The 16,028-nt window shown below is 48.9% G+C and overlaps 1 protein-coding gene across 3 annotated transcripts in view; it reads left to right on the forward strand.

Annotated features, from left to right (window-relative positions):
* CCDC180 (coiled-coil domain containing 180) overlaps positions 1 to 16,028 on the forward strand; it is a 68,086-nt gene that overhangs the window by 7,077 nt on the left and 44,981 nt on the right. For all 3 annotated transcript variants that reach the window (XR_008996562.1, XM_057498869.1, XM_057498870.1), the window contains 9 exons: positions 46 to 156; positions 278 to 373; positions 2,313 to 2,476; positions 3,907 to 4,026; positions 7,382 to 7,461; positions 10,961 to 11,049; positions 12,763 to 12,885; positions 13,993 to 14,166; positions 14,968 to 15,083. Coding sequence is in view for 2 of the 3 variants with exons in the window: in XM_057498869.1 (XP_057354852.1) it covers positions 46 to 156; positions 278 to 373; positions 2,313 to 2,476; positions 3,907 to 4,026; positions 7,382 to 7,461; positions 10,961 to 11,049; positions 12,763 to 12,885; positions 13,993 to 14,166; positions 14,968 to 15,083 (1,073 nt within the window). In the remaining variant the exon portion in view is untranslated. The remainder of the gene's footprint in view (positions 1 to 45; positions 157 to 277; positions 374 to 2,312; positions 2,477 to 3,906; positions 4,027 to 7,381; positions 7,462 to 10,960; positions 11,050 to 12,762; positions 12,886 to 13,992; positions 14,167 to 14,967; positions 15,084 to 16,028) is intronic.

Below are 16,028 nucleotides of genomic sequence, written 5' to 3' on the forward strand. Positions count from 1 at the left end.
CCCCAGCCACCCTTTCTCCCACCTGACCCATTTGTCTTGGCACAGACCTTGCTGGAGCTGTGGGATCAGGTGGCTGAGAAATTCTTGCTCCAGAAGCAGGAGATAAAGGAGCTGGATGAGAAACTACATTTGCTTGAGTTCTCCCGGACCGACAAAGTGAGTTGGCTTACAGATGGGCTCTTGGTGATTTTCACTTGTGGGGTTTAATGAAGATTCATCTGCTTTCTTTTAGTTCTGCAGAAGATAGTCACTACCTATGGTGCCTTGTTTTTTCTAGCTGAAAAGTGTGTTGAAGAAATATGTGAAAATCATAGAGAGAACTTCCTACCTCATGCAGCCTGATGTGTACAGGCTGATAAATAAAGAAGCCATGGTGAGTGGATTTCAGGTGCAAGAGATCAGCCCACAGGAGAAGGAGCAGGCCCCAGAATGCCCCAGAGCCTGGCATGTCAGGAATGACGGGCTTCTCGTCTGTAACACTTCCAAGTAACTCTGTGTGGCCACTTGGGTTCACTCTTCGTTAGGTGTTTTCAACAGAAATCTTTCTGAAGTATATTTAATATTTCCCTGCCATTTTAATCCCCACAGCATCATTGGTTTGAGTGCTGCTGGTTTTACTAGCACCTGCCTGGCCATCTCGGCTACTATGTGCATTGCAATAGGTGCTATACAGTGGAGCTGTCCTGATCTCAAGGCGGTTTGCACCCTCCTAAGTGAGCCCTGCCTGCTCTGTCTGTCTAGTTTTTCAAGGGCTTCATGTCTCTCTTCCTACTTCGGTCTCTGTTGCTCTGTTCCTGAATGCCTGTCCCCAACTCTGTCTCCACTGCTTCTCTCTGCACACTCCCATCTCCCTCAACTGATTCTTTTGGGGGTAGAAAACAAAAAATTCAAGGCTGTTCATGATGTCTCCAAAGTCAGAGTTAAGCCTGACCCCACCACTGTCTGAAAGGATGCTTCTTTTGGCTACTCAGACGTGCATTTTACTTGCACGGGTTTCCAAGTCCTATGCAGAAAGCTGGGCTTGCCAGATAAGGGGCCTCTAGGCAGCACACAGGTTACAGCGCTCAGAACCACATGGGCTGCAACCCAGGTCTGTGCCTTGGGGTCCTGGACAAAAACAGACGGAGTGAACACAGACCTCCCTCTCCACTGCCTAGACATGAAGGATGCCAAAATAACTCAGCCCCTGCCCCTGGAACTCCCTGTGCATAAAATGGGCAGGGATAATAGTGATACTTAAACCCCAGTACTTGTTGGGAGTACTGCAGTGGCTGCTCTTATTTTGAGACAAGCAAGAGTTCCTAATTTTTATTCCTTTGATCCATTACGGGAGTCAGAGTTAGTGGTGTTCCAGTTGTTTGATTGTTTGACTTTCCTAAGCTTAATCTGCTCATTATAACAACTGGCACTTACTGCTTGCTTTATGTGCATTTATCTCATTTAATTTCACAAAATTTCTATACTGCAAATAGCAGTATCTTTATGCTATGGCTGCAGAATTGGAGGCTGGAGAATTACTTGGCAAGGCCCCCCAGCTAGGGAGTACAGCTTATATTAGACCTCAGGTTCCAGTGAAAAATGTTACTGGAATTTCTACCTGCTGAGCTTGGCAGGTGCTCTTCTGGACCAGGACAGTACCTGGAGGGCTTTGGGAAATGTGTAAGAGGCATTTTTGTTTATTCCAGTCCCTGGGGGCTTGGGAGTGGTACTTTTATAGAATTGGGCAGGGATGCCAAATGGCACAACAGCACCACACAATGAACTGTCCCTACTGCCATGCCAAGGGTGCCCAGATGAGGACCCCTGGGAGGATTGCCAAAGAATGTTCTAGCTCTGGCCTCATTTGGCACTAGGGCCTGGTTCTCACCACAACCATATGTGACTGGTCCCAGATGGCATGAGCAGTATGCTTTTGGAACGAATATATACAAAACAGCTAAACACTGAGAGCCCCCTGGAGTGAGTGCTTCATTCAGTTCACTTCACTCCAGTGAACTCAGATCAGCTTCCTTAACAGTCTGATGTGGTCCTGGAGCTGGGCGGAAGCTCATGTGGTCAGAGTTCATCATTAGCCTCCAGGAAAGACTTACACTGTCCCAGGCAGTTTCCTTGAGTGCCTACTGATCCCTCAGTGTGTACGCCTCAGATGCTCTCACCACCCTGCTCATCTCTTTTGGCTCAGGCCCCCATCCTGCACCTCACCGGGCCCCTCTCCAGCCTCCCCTTGCTCCTCTCCAACTGAGCTTTCTTTTGATCTTGGAGAGCCCCCACCCCCATCTACCCATCTAGAGCCTGCCTGCCTGTGACCACAGGTCATAAACCATGCCCTACTGGGCAGCCGGAGGGCCATCGCCCAGCTGTTTGTCAACCTGAGGGAGGCCACACTGCAGCAGGAGCTTGAGAGCCACCGCCGTTGGCAGTGCCTGGTCGATGCCTGGAAGACTCTCAAGAAGCAGGCCCTGCTGCAGAGTTTCAGGTCAGCGGCTGCCCACACTGCCCACAGCTCTTCCCCCAGCCCACCTGGGCACTGGCACAGGCAAGGGGGTGGCATTCTCTCTCCCCTTCTGTCATTACTTTAAAAGGCTATTGTTTTCTGATGGTAAGAGTAATTGTGCTTTTAAAAAGAAACTTGGTGAAAGGAGGAGCCTAGTAAAATAATGTTCTTCATGTAATTGTAGATTAATGATACCAAAATAAAAATAAGAAAAGAAAAGTTAAAATAGATAAAAATATAAATAAGGAATTAAAAATCACTACTAATTTCCAATCACAGTGAAAAGCAATGCTGATATTTCAATACATTTTTTCCCCGGCTTTTTTAAACCCACACTGCACACATAAATTTGTATCTTATTTTCTTCATAAACACTTGTCTAAGCATTTTCTGAGCACAGTACATATTGTTTGAAACATTAGTCTGATTATCTGCCCAATTTCCACTCTTTACTATTATATGTAACCCTGTGTTACTGGGCCAAGGAGAATGGCTATCCCTCAGGCTTTGATAGTTCCCCCGCTTTGGTAACAAATTTCACCCCTGGGAGGGTGAAGAGAGGGCCCATCTCTGGGCTTCCTCTGCCAGGTGGCACATTTGGTAATAGGACACAAGGCTCCTGGAGCTTTCGGCCAACAAGCAAGGCTTCCTTTGAATGTCTGTCCATCCACATTGCGGGTCTAGGGATGGGTGGCCCAGCTGCACACCGGTATTTCCAGACGGAGAGCACCAGAGTCTCACACTGGGGAGGAAGGAAAAGTGTTCTGAGCCCTGGCTCCACCTGTACTTCCCTTGTGGCTTAGATCAAGTTCTTGAACATCTGAAGCCTTTCTGTCTATATGCAAAACAGGCACAGTTATGGACTGGGTAGGGTTTCAGTTATGATCAACTATATGCAATATATGCTATATGCAAAGTGCCGGCCTGGGCCTGGGCCTGGGAGGTTGTTACAAATGTCAATAATCATCAACAGTGATGGCAGGAGCTGACTTTTACCAGGCATTTCCCATGAGCCACCCACAGTGCTAAGGGTTTTGCTTGTAGTGTCTTGCTGCCATCTTACAAGTACCAAGGAGGAAGGTACTATCATTAGCTCCATTACAGAAGAGAAAACTCAGATTCAGAGGAGAGGCGTGACTTGCCCAAGGTCACATAGTGGGCAGGCAGCAGTCAGGACTCACACTTGGATCTATGCCTGTCGGCCCCTTATGTGTGCCCTTAGCACCAGAGCCTCACTGGTTCTTCTCTCCCCTCTCCTTTCCTCAGTGTCCCTGAGGACCAGGACGGGGAGGAAGGGGCTGGGAGAGGTGTAAGGGTGCTGGGTTCTGAATGTTCTTATTATGTCTCATCCCCTCTCGTGCACACCCTACCCTCCTCTCCTCTCCATGGTGCCAACCCATCTGGATGCTCAGTGAGTTCATGGCCAGTGAGAGGATCCAGACTCCTCCAGCTGTGCAGAAGGAGCTGGAAAGCATGCTGAAGAACCAGAAAGCCCTGCAGCAAAAGCGGCTGGAACATCTCTGCTCCATCTGGTACCGCAGGAGGGGGCTTTGGGGAGGGGCACACAGTCCTCAGCATTGACCTTTCTCCTGAGGCAGCCTCCAGAGCAGGCAGTCTCCTGGCTCTCTGGTCCTGGGTTGACCAGCTGGCCCCACATTCCAGCCCCAGTGACGACAAAGAATCTGACACATTTGCTGCAGAAAAAAGTTTAGTGTGCCTGTACCAGAGCTTGGAAGGACGCAATGGTGAGGGGGAAGGTGGGGGAGAGCGGGGGGATCGGGTTAAGGAGCTGGACTGGGGCACTGGGGAGCAGAGTGGCTTCATCAGCTTTGTAATTTGGATGGTATATTGGAGGCGTCTGAGGCTGGAGGCCAGGAGGTCAGTGAGAAGGCTGGTGCCCTCGGACGAGACCAATTAGAGACTGTGACTGCTCCCCTCAGACCTGGGTTTACCCAGTTCTGATCCCATAGTCTGTTTGGTGGGGGGCACACCAAATGTTCTAGACCCTGGAAGACCACTGCTTGGGATGCCTGTGGCATTCACCCTCAATAGCAGGATGGAGCCTCTGGTGTTCTGTAGGGTAGGACACTTGACCTGCTAGGAAATGCTTCTTTTCCTGCGCACCTTGTTGGTCCCTCCCACCCTTGTAATGATGGATGCAGATTCTTAATTTTATCTCTCTACCACAGAGCCTAAGCTCTCCTAGGATATAAGTGACAATTAGAACCACACACAGTTTCCTTCCCGCACTGGTGCCTTCCGCAACCACATATGCATGCAGGCATAAAATTAACAAGGTGGATAAAAACCTCAGCACAAGGAAAAGTGCTTTGTTGTTTTCTACAATTCCACTTATTTCTGATGCTGAGCCTCTGTTAAACTGAGTAAAACTCGGTCTTTCTTGGGGTTCCATCCATTGAGAGAAAAGTTGTGGAGTCCCACCTGGTGCCAGGCACAGTGCTGGGGGTCTGAGCTTTAGAGTTTGGTCCACCCACATGCCACTGGGCAACTGCTGCTGCCTCCATAGCTGGATGCAGGAATCCTGAGGAGGCTGCTCTGAGTCCTGCACCCTCACGCCCAGGCAGCCGTGCTCCTCCAGGGACCCAGGTCTTGCAGCTGCTCCCACAGCCAACAGGAAGTAGGACCCAGGCTGCCACTGCCAGGCACCTGCCATCCTGCTCTGTCTGCACCTCTCCCCAGGGTGAGGAGAGAGCCCTGGTCCCCAGCATCTCCTTCCCAAGGGCTCTCAGCTGACTTCCACAAATGTCTTCTCACCAATGTTCTAGGTTTAGCCATTTAAAGAACTCAGACTTTTGAAAACAAAATCTAGAAAGATTTCTAGGCTTCTGTCTTTTCTGCCCTGCCATATCCCTCAACAGGCTGTGAACATGGATTTGACTGACTATCTGCCTGAGTGGAAGGGAGAGACAGGGCCAAAGACATGGAGAAAAATGCAATCATCAGCCCTTCTGGCCATGGCTGATAGACAGTGTAATGGCCACTGTGTAACAGCAGTGTCTGCAGGTGGACCATGGAGCTTGGTGGGTGATTTGACCTGGCCTGGAGGAAGGTGGAGTGACTATGAAATCAGAGGCAAGCATGCACGTTGACAAGGGTGTACAGGGCGCAGTAGCTCCTTCACAGTGGGATTATATAACGAGGTGAAGTCAGGACACCATGCCAGGGGAATGTGTACCATGAACATAGGCTTGAACACACAACTTAAAGGTAAAGTCACAAAGCCTTGATCCTAGGAGCCTAGTGAGCATCAAGAGAAAAGAGTTGGGTTTGTTGTGCAAGGGTCTTGACAGCACCTGCAAAGCACATGGTATAAACACCCACCTGTTTTTTCTTGACCTGTCAGGCAGCTAGGGAGCCTTCTAAGCACACCTGAGGAGCTGTCCCAGGGCAGAGAACTGCCTCCTTTGGGATCGCAGAGAGTCCCCTACCCAGTCCGGACTGCTCCAGGCCTTCCTGCAGAAACTCCAGAGTTTCAGCCCCAGTGGGGATCCTTGCTCTGCTCATGCACAGGTCCTCTGTAGTTTTGTGGGCAGTGACGGCAGAGGGGTGGGGAGTGTTGGTAAGATTCCCAGGGGCCCCAAGAGGGGGTTATCCAAAGTCCCAGGAGAATCCCCATGGATTTTCTTAAATAAACTATATGTGCATATAATTTTTTAATAGCTTTAAAAATTAAATGTTTATTTTGGAATAATGTTAGATTCATAGAAAATGTACAAAGATAGCACATAGGATTCCTTTATACACCTCACTCAGTTTCCCCTAATGTTATCTTACATTACTTTTAGATATTTGTCAAAACTAAGAAGTTAACTTGGATATATTCCCATTAATTAAACACCAGGCTTTCTCAGTTTCACCAGTTTCCACTCAGTTTCAGTGCCCTTTTTCTATTCCAGGACCCAACCCACATTGCATTAGTGTAATGTTTAGACTTAGGATTATGCTATGCACACGGGGTGATAGGTCTTCTCCTAGTGTAATCATTAATAGCATCCTTACTTTCACTGTCATTATATGCATCTTTCCAACACCATTAAACACCACCCAAAATCTAGTGGCTTAAACCAATAATTATTTCTTGTTTCTCATGATTCTGTGTATTGGCCAGGTTGTTTCCTTGGTCTGGGCTGGCTTGGCTGGGGCTGGATGGTCTAGTACGGCCTCACTTCCATGTCTGGAGCCTGGTCTGGGAAAGCCAGGGTCTCTCTCCACTTGCTCTCTCAGCCTCCAGGAGGCTAACCCAGGCACATAGGCATAATGAGGGTGGCAGAAGAGCAGCCTGCCACAAGAGAGGAGGAAGGCAGAATGCACAAGCTCTTTCCATGCCTCTGCTGCGTTCGCTAATGTCCTGGCCAAAGCCAGGATCCAGGGATGGAGAAAGAGACTCCAGCTCCTGGTAGGAAGAGCTAGTGCTATTGACCATTTTCAACCTGCTACACTATATTTAATGACTTCAGAAGATAATTCACTGTATTTAGACAGCTCCCTATCATTGAATATGGAGGTTTATGATTTTTTGAGTGTTTATAAATAGTACTGTTAAGTGACTATCTTAATACTTAAAACTTTGTATGCATTTTATATTGTTATCTCAGATTAGGTTCCTAGAAGTAGGCTTCTTTGATCAGTGATGTGAACCATTTGTTTTTTTCCCCATTAGGAAAATTTGATTTTCTAAGTAACAGACTTGTTAATAAATTTTTCTTGCGTTATGTTTTTGGCACCAGGAAATCCCCAACAATTCACTTGTTTCATCAGTATTCATACAGCTACTCCTCTGGAGCTATGTTCCTTGAAGATGCTACCAATTTTGGCAAGTGAATGTTTTATCAAGCATGGCTTACTTTTCATGTTTTGCTTCCCCAGTGACCTTCTGCCCCCCAGTTACAGCAAGGCTCAGCTGACTGAATGGCAGTCTTCTCTCAACTCCATGAATAAGCATCTTGGTGAGTGAGGCTTACAGGATTCCACTCAGGTCTCTCCAGAACTCTGCTTAAGTAGTAGCTATGTAGTACTGTAAGACCCAACGGCCTTATTCCGGTCTGCGCTTCCCCCCCCAGTGAGGCAGATCGATGCAACAAGCAAGAGGTTTATTGTTTTTCCAGCTAGCTGGGGTCCAAGTGTCTGCCCGACACAGCAGGTTTCAACAAGGACCCCGAGCACTCAGAACCAAGGGTTTATATAGCATTTTCAAAGCACTTAACTCTTAATTTCCCACAGCTATACATTATTCTTGCAAGACATACATCCTGGGGTTAGGCAGGATAAAACCATTCTTCAATTGTCAGGGCAGATATACATCCTGGGGTTAGGCAGGATAAGACCATTCTTTCATTGTCAGGGCGGATATACATCCTGGGGTTAGGCAGGATAAGACCATTCTTTGAGGGCGGATATACATCCTGGGGTTAGGCAGGATAAGACCATTCTTTGAGGGCGGATATACATCCTGGGGTTAGGCAGGATAAGACCATTCTTTCATTGTCAGGGCGGATATACATCCTGGGGTTAGGCAGGATAAGACCATTCTTTCATTGTCAGGGCGGATATACATCCTGGGGTTAGGCAGGATAAGACCATTCTTTCATTGTCAGGGCGGATATACATCCTGGGGTTAGGCAGGATAAGACCATTCTTTCATTGTCAGGGCGGATATACATCCTCGGGTTAGGCAGGATAAGACCATTCTTTCATTGTCAGGGCGGATATACATCCTGGGGTTAGGCAGGATAAGACCATTCTTTCATTGTCAGGGCGGATATACATCCTGGGGTTAGGCAGGATAAGACCATTCTTTCATTGTCAGGGCGGATATACATCCTGGGGTTAGGCAGGATAAGACCATTCTTTCATTGTCAGGGCGGATATACATCCTGGGGTTAGGCAGGATAAGACCATTCTTTCATTGTCAGGGCGGATATACATCCTGGGGTTAGGCAGGATAAGACCATTCTTTCATTGTCAGGGCGGATATACATCCTGGGGTTAGGCAGGATAAGACCATTCTTTCATTGTCAGGGCGGATATACATCCTGGGGTTAGGCAGGATAAGACCATTCTTTGAGGGCGGATATACATCCTGGGGTTAGGCAGGATAAGACCATTCTTTGAGGGCGGATATACATCCTGGGGTTAGGCAGGATAAGACCATTCTTTCATTGTCAGGGCGGTTCCGCCTTATTCCGGTGTTTATGATTGATTAACTTGTTTTTCTAGGCCTTACCCAGCTCTAGTTTTTCTTTTTAAGTCACAACCTCAGAAAACGGCTTCTAGGCCCTTAAAATGGCTACTCTTATGCTAACTTATTTCTATTCTTACAGTACTTCAGCCACTTACCCAATCACTGATTTGAGAGTCCGTTATAAAGTCAGGAGTAGGTGGCAAGGCCCACCTGGGAAAGGAGGGAGGGGATGTAGATGGAAGAGTATTCTCTGATGGTTCATGTCAGACCTCCAAGACCTTGCCTGGCAGAGCCCCCTCTTCCCTCCATCAGCCTCCCAGTCACTGCCTGGCTGGCAGGAATGCCAGCTGCACACTCCGACCCCTGACCCTTGACTCTAGTGTGGAGCCACAGGGATGGCCCTGATGACCCACTGAGAGAATAGCTTCAGGGCCAGGTCCAAGCACATGATTTGGCAATCAGACATAGGTCTGACACCCAGCTCTGTGACCTTGGGGAAGTCATGGCTTCTGTTGGCCTCAACTTTCTGCCCCATACAATAGCAATCTCAAGAGGAATAATGAAAGTACCTCCGTGGTGGGGCTGGCATGAGAACTGCATGCAATCCTGCAGTCCAGTTGTCGTTCAGTGCCTGGCTTACATGGAGAGTGCCCAATAATCAATAGGAATGTTTAAAAATGCTCTATTTCAAGAGTCCTCAAGCTCCCACCCATGAGCCACTGCCTGTTTGCAAATAAATTTCATTGCAACACAGCCATGCTCATTTGTTTAGGTATTGTCTCTGGTTGCTTCTGCTCTACAACAGCAGAAAGGAGTAGTTGCAACAGAGACCTTACAGCACAGAGAGGTGAAGTATCCCACACAACATCACACAGCTAATGAAATGTTACAGCTGGACTTGACCTGGGTACTTTGGTTTGTAGCACCCACCATGGTTGCCAGGGCTCTCAGGTTTACAGTTGCAAAGATAGTATAATTATATTATAATGCTAAAGGTAAGAGCCCCAAGACCTTAAATAATAGCCATGGTTGCCATTCGCCAGGTGCCTTCTAGGGACAGGTGTGGTGCTGGGCCCTTGGTACCCAGCAGAGGGGATCATCCCTTGGCTGTTACCAGTCCAGAGAAGTTAGACCATGCAGGATGTTACAGCAGGGAGTGGACAGGTGACCAGCATGTTTTTTGGGGTACAGCCTGGTTAAAGGTCATGTAAGATCTCACCAAGCAAGTGACCATCCACTTGAGACCTGCAAGGCAAGTAAGAGTTATTTAGCCAAGTGCAGGGATCAGGGGAGCTTTTCAGGCAGGAAGTAGAGCATGTGAGGAAGCTCAGAAACAGGATAGGGCTGGGCTTTCAGGAAAAGGAAAAGATGGCAGGGGAGGCTCAGAGATGCCAGTGGGTCAGACTGTGCTGGCCATGTGGCTGTGTAGGGGAGGCTGGACTTCATCCTGAGGGCAGTGGGAACTCAGTGGAAGATTTTGAGCTAGGAGTGATGAGGCTAGAGAGGGGAACAGGAGTAGAAACACAGACCCTGGGAGTGTGGTGACTTCATGGGAAGGGTAGGGCTGTGCTGGTCTAGGAAATGCCCTGGGAGAAACCAGCTTTAGAGCTTGTCCTTGCTAGTTCCCCTGCTTATCTACCCTCCTAGAGTCCTAAATCTATACCCAACTGCCATCCATGCTGCCCTCCTCCCCAGCATTTATCAAAGAACCACCACCACAAAATCTTTGTGTTGTCTTTCAGCTTCTAGAATTGCCAGGAACTTCAGTTTCTTATCTTAGACACCAAGAATCATACTGAGTTGATTATAAACTGGGAAACAATAGCAAGAGGGAAGAGGAGAAAATGAGTCAGCTTCTGAGTGTTCTTCTAATCCATTCACTTCCTAAGGAATTAACTACAGTTACCATATGTAAACTCTCATTAACTTGCATCCTTTTTACTGATCTATGACTTGATACATTTCTCCAAAAAGAATTTCACCAGTCTTGAAGCGGAGTCAAGAATCAAGGTCAGAATGGATTCAGAACAGATAAAGATGACTCCTCATTTGAGGTCCTTATCTTGGGGTGTCACGAACTTTGTAAGGAGGGAGAGTCCAGCCCGGATCAGAATTGAGATCACTTATCTCACCTAAATCATCCTTGTTATTCAGTACTTTGCTGGGGAGAAGCTGCCTCCGTTTGCAAAGGGGAATCTTCTCTTTCTAATCTCCCCTCTTCCTTCTGGAAAAGCAGCTGACATGTTTTGTTTCTGCCCATGGAGATGCCTACCATGTGGACTGCATGCTGCGGATCCACTTGCAGTATGAGAAGACCTGGCAGAAGTGCCTGGCCCAGGTGCAGAAGTACAAGGTAGGTGCCCCTCATGGCAGGCTGGGGTTGATGAACAAAGGGCAAGGGACCCCACGTTCCCTCCTTGGCCCACCCCTACCCCTCTGCAGCCCAGATCCCGTGCTTTACTTCCTCACATGCCCCAGGCTCTCACTAGTCTCTGGGCGTTCTGAAGCTGTTCCCTCTGCCTGGACCTTCCTCCCCAGCTATTCCCACCCATCCCTCAAATTGAAGCCCAACATGACCTCCTCCAGAAAGCCTTTCCTGATCCCACAGATGAAATTGCACATTTTCTGATTTGGCTCAAACTTCACCCTTGACCCTTGCTATCATTTATGGCACTTGACATTATTTATTTAGTGGAAATCCTATCACTGGGGATTGTTTCCAGTGCTTCACTTTATAAATAGTATTGCCACTACTGTCACGCCCACCTTATCTCCCCTCTCTGCCCCACCTGTTAGAGGTGAGACGGTGAGTTCACTCACAAACTCCTTCAATTACAATGCCCGGTATTCTGGGATACAAGGAAATATTTTGTCAGAATGCCCCCTCCTTTCCTCCTTGGTAATACTGTTTAGATAAAAAAAAAAAAACTCTAATCATTTTGGAGATGGTCTAACCTACTGGTGGCAACAGGGGTCCCCAAGCTCCTTGAGCTTGGGGACCCCTGCCTGCTGGCCTTAAGAAGCTCCTGCTACTTCACCCCTCAAATTCCTGTCAGGCTTTTACTCTGCCACCCAGACTCCGAGGTGAGCAGAACTCCCGGGGAGTAGAGTGCCTCAGTGTGATGCATGGGCTGGGTGCTGCTGCCCCTGCGGGCTATGACACCCACTTGCACATGTCTCTGCCGGCTGGACGTCACCAGGCTCATCTGGAGACGAGAGGACCGAGTTCGCAAAAGGCCCAGAGGCTGCCCATTGTTCTGTGACCTTCAGGGCAGCCACGTGCTTCTCATCAGCTCTTTAGGGGTGTGAAATCTTAGAAATAAAGACTGGAGGGAAAGAGGGGAGGGAGACCTTTGCCCTAGGAGAGCCTCCCCAGTACCTGGCCCCCAGCACTCACCTGCCACCTGGACCTCCCGGAGCCTGATGGCCATTTGGCCCTGAATGCTGACGTCCTGTGCTCTTCCTTCCTCCCCTTGTGCTGAAGTCATCACACACCCCAGGAGCACATTACCCCTGATGGAGGACAGGCACCTGGTCTTCCTGTTCAGCATCATTGGCACTTTGCCACTGTAGACAAGTTTTGACTCAGGGGAGGTTGGTTTATGTTAGATTTGTTCATCAGCCGAGGCTTTATTAACAGAACGCTCACTTTCCAGTTAGCATAATTCAGTTCCAGGAAGTGTGAGCCCTGACTGACTTTCAGACTATGTAGGATGGTGGTTGATGCCTGTAGGGTCTGCAGTAGGATAGTGCTGAGTTCAGATCCTGACCCCACTACTCGCTAGATGTGCGGCTTCTAGCAAGTTCCTTCACTTCTTTGAGCCTTAGTTTCTTTGTCTATCAAATGGGGCTAATGAGAACACCTTCAGGGGATTCAGTGAGGTAACAGGTAGAACACAGCACTTGGACAGAATGAAAAGACCATAAAGATATACCAGCTTTGCCACCGAGAGGGTTTCCCTGAGGTTCCCAGTGGCAGGTGAAAGGCGGATCTCAGAGGGCAGGACTGGCCCCGAGGCGAAGCCCCCGCCAGTCCTAAGCCAGGCTGTGCTGTGTCCCACTCCAGAAGCAGCTGCTGGACTGGAAAGTCTTCACCAAGGAGGAGGCAGAGAGCCTGGTAAACCCATCCTTCCTCCAGATGGTGGAAGTGCTCCAGCGCAACACGGAGGAGGAGCTGAAGTTACTGGACGTGAGTAGCCGGGGACCTGCGCAACCGGGGAGCAGGGAGTGCATCACTGGGGTGCTGGGCTGTGAGGAAAGCAGGAGGCAGGGGGCCTCAACTTCTGTCACTAGCAAGTCCATCTCCCTCGTCATGGCCTGCCCCTCCAAAGCAGCCCCTCTGTGCTGGGCACTCCGGCTCACCCCTGACTCCCCAGCTGCCCTCTGACTCCTGCGCTGTGCAGGGCTCAGTCAGGGAATGCTTCCTAGAGCCCTTGCTGAATCTGGGCGCTGAAGGGTCACAAGGAACAATAGGCCCCCGCCTCAAGATGCTAGAATATGGAGCAAGGGTCAGCAAGTGCTTTCTGTAAAGGGCCAGATGGTGAATGTTTTAGGCTCTGTGGGCCATAAGGTCTCTGTGACAAATTCTTCCTCTGCTGTTGTCACGCAGAAACAGCCTTAGGCGATACAGAAACAAATGGATATGGCTGTGTTTCAGTACCACATTATTTGTGGGCACCAAAATTTGAATTTCACATAATTTTCACATCATTAAATGTCTTCTTTTGATTTTTTTTCTCAGCTGCCTAAAAATGTGAAACCTGTGCTTACCTCCCAGGGCCAAACAAAAAAAAAGGCAGAGTGCCAAATTTAGTCCACAAGCCAAGTTTGCCAACTCCTGACCCTGACGAAAGCATTACAAACACCCATATAAAAGGGGGAGAGTTGAGGATTTGACATCAAGTGTGTTCGGCTCAGATGCAGAGAGTGAGGGGAGTCAGATCCCAGGCCGAGCAGGGTGTGGCCTACGTTGTGGGCCCAAGCTCGTGCTGGGGTCGCTCCTTTCTTCCAGGCCCCAAACTGCATCTTCCTCCTGTAAGTGACTTCAGGGAACATGGGACAGGTCTAGAGATGAGAGTTCAGGGGTAACCAGACTGAGGGCATAGCCTTGGGCAGACCAAAACATTGCCCCAAAGGAAGGAGGGCCCAGAAGATGACCTTGAGGGTTGGTGCCCAGGCAGGGAGACACGGGTGACACGTCCATGGAGACACTGAGGGAGCCCTGCAGGGGGGGGCCCTTCTCCTCACTCTGGGCCAGGCAGCTCTCAGGCCCTTTCCCTGGGTCCTGCCACCGCAGGAATCCTTTGAGGCCCTGGCAAAGCAGACAGAATGGCAGTGCACAGACCTCTCCAACTACTTCGAGGAGGCCTTGCGGCTGTGGGAGGCGCATCAGGACATGCTGTCGGTGCAGGACCTAGAACTCGAGGAGAGGGCGGAGCGGCAGTGGCGGGTGCACAGCCTGGAGGCCCAGGTGAGGCCCCAGCACCCAGGGTAGCCCCAGCAGGGGATGAGGGGAAGGCCACACCCAGATTGTCAGCTGTCCAGTAGCTCTGCTTGGTGGCCTAGGAACTCAGCCAGTATTCAGATCTTAAACAACAAAAAAACACAACTTTGATCCATATGTCACACCATAAATAACATAACCCTAACTGTTTTCTAGACTCAAATGTAAAACCTTAAGCTATGAAACTTGAACAGTTGGGGAAATTGAGGCTCACCTTGGCCATGGGACTGGATCGGGGTAGAAGAAATCTTCCCGAGTCAGGTCCGGGCTGTGTGATGGCTCCCTGGATGCAAATGTGTCTGTAAGAGCGTGCATGAAAGCCGGACAGACGGATGTGGGGCACTCCCTCTGGCAGCCACCCTTCCCCCACCTGCCCTCACCCAGTCCAGGGAGCAGAGAGGCACACTCAGTAGCTGACTCTAAGTATGACTGGTGAGGGGTAGAGCGAGGAGCAAGGGCCACAGGGAAGTGTATCAGGGACCTGCCCAGGTGGGGTGGGTGTGAGGGCCATGTCCCTGAGGAGTCCCGTCTAAGCTGGGTCTCCAGGGATGTGAAGTAGCCAGAGAAGAACATTCCAAGCAGAGAGAAGGCCTGGAGGCCCAGAGCAGTGAGAGTAAGAGTGGTGGACCTTTGGTGCCCCTTTTCGTTAGGGCCTACCCCAGGCTATCTGCACCTCATTTCCAGCAGCAGGGGCTCTGCATGTGCCCTACATTCTGCAAGCTCTGGTGTCTCACATCTGCTTCCTCCTGTTTTGGGGGTGGCTGCCAGGCCCAGGAAGCCCACCTTGATAAGCTCTTGGACCAACTGAGGCAGCAAAACAATGAGGAAACACTGAAGTTTCACCTGGAAAAGGCCAAAGACTTGCTGAAGAATATGAAATGCAGGTAGGCAGACTAGAGCCCCACAGGCATAAGGAGATGGCCTGGAATTCATATTCAAGGTCAGCGGCTGCCTGCTTAGGAGGTCAGGGGTGTGGGGTGTCCAACAGGCTAAAGATTAAAATGTTGCCTCTAAGTTTGGAGAGTGTTGTCGTCCTTTGCAGCTCTGCTCTCAGCCAACATAGAGGCTCACAGGGAGAACTGTGATCTGAAAGATTTTTGCAGGGAGGTTGCAAGGTTACAAGCCAAGAGCATGGGACCTCTCCCTACCTTTCTAAATGTTAAAACATACATGCTCTTTGCTAAAGAATAAAAAGTTGGCTAATACAAACATGTAGAAATTTTTCCCTAATTCCTGCCCAACTCTTCCTCTTTATGGACATACACACCTATATATGGATATATGCACATATATAGTGCTTTTCACATAAAGGATCCTGCTATGCAAATTATTATGTTACTACAGATATATGTCAATATATGTCCATTTTTAAATGACCAGGTAGAATTCATTAATATGGGTGCTTCATAATGATTTAACCATCCCCCAGATGATTATCTTTTTAAGACTGGTTCCAGTCTCTCAATATTAAAAACAGTTCTCACTGAACTATCTTGTATCTTTGTGCCTTTGTACAACTAATTCTGTAAGGGCCATTAACAGAAATGGAGTTGTACTGCCAGTTGACAGCAGTACTTGGATTCAAAAGTATTCTTTGAGGCAAATAAGTAACCCCCTGAACCTTGATCTCCTTACCTGGGAAACAGATAATGTCTAGGCCTTGGAGGGTTTGATGGGATAATGTAGGTAAAGTTTAAAGACAGAGTTAGGACAGTGGACAGGAAATGGGAGCCCACGTTACAACAGGCAAAGAATTTTCTTGTGTGTGTTTTCCAAATGTTCTACCGAGTATATATCCCTTGTATGATCAGAAAAAATAGCAAAACAAA

The sequence above is a fragment of the Manis pentadactyla genome, chromosome 3 (genome assembly GCF_030020395.1).
Source record: "Manis pentadactyla isolate mManPen7 chromosome 3, mManPen7.hap1, whole genome shotgun sequence".
NCBI classification, from domain to species: Eukaryota; Metazoa; Chordata; class Mammalia; order Pholidota; family Manidae; genus Manis; species Manis pentadactyla.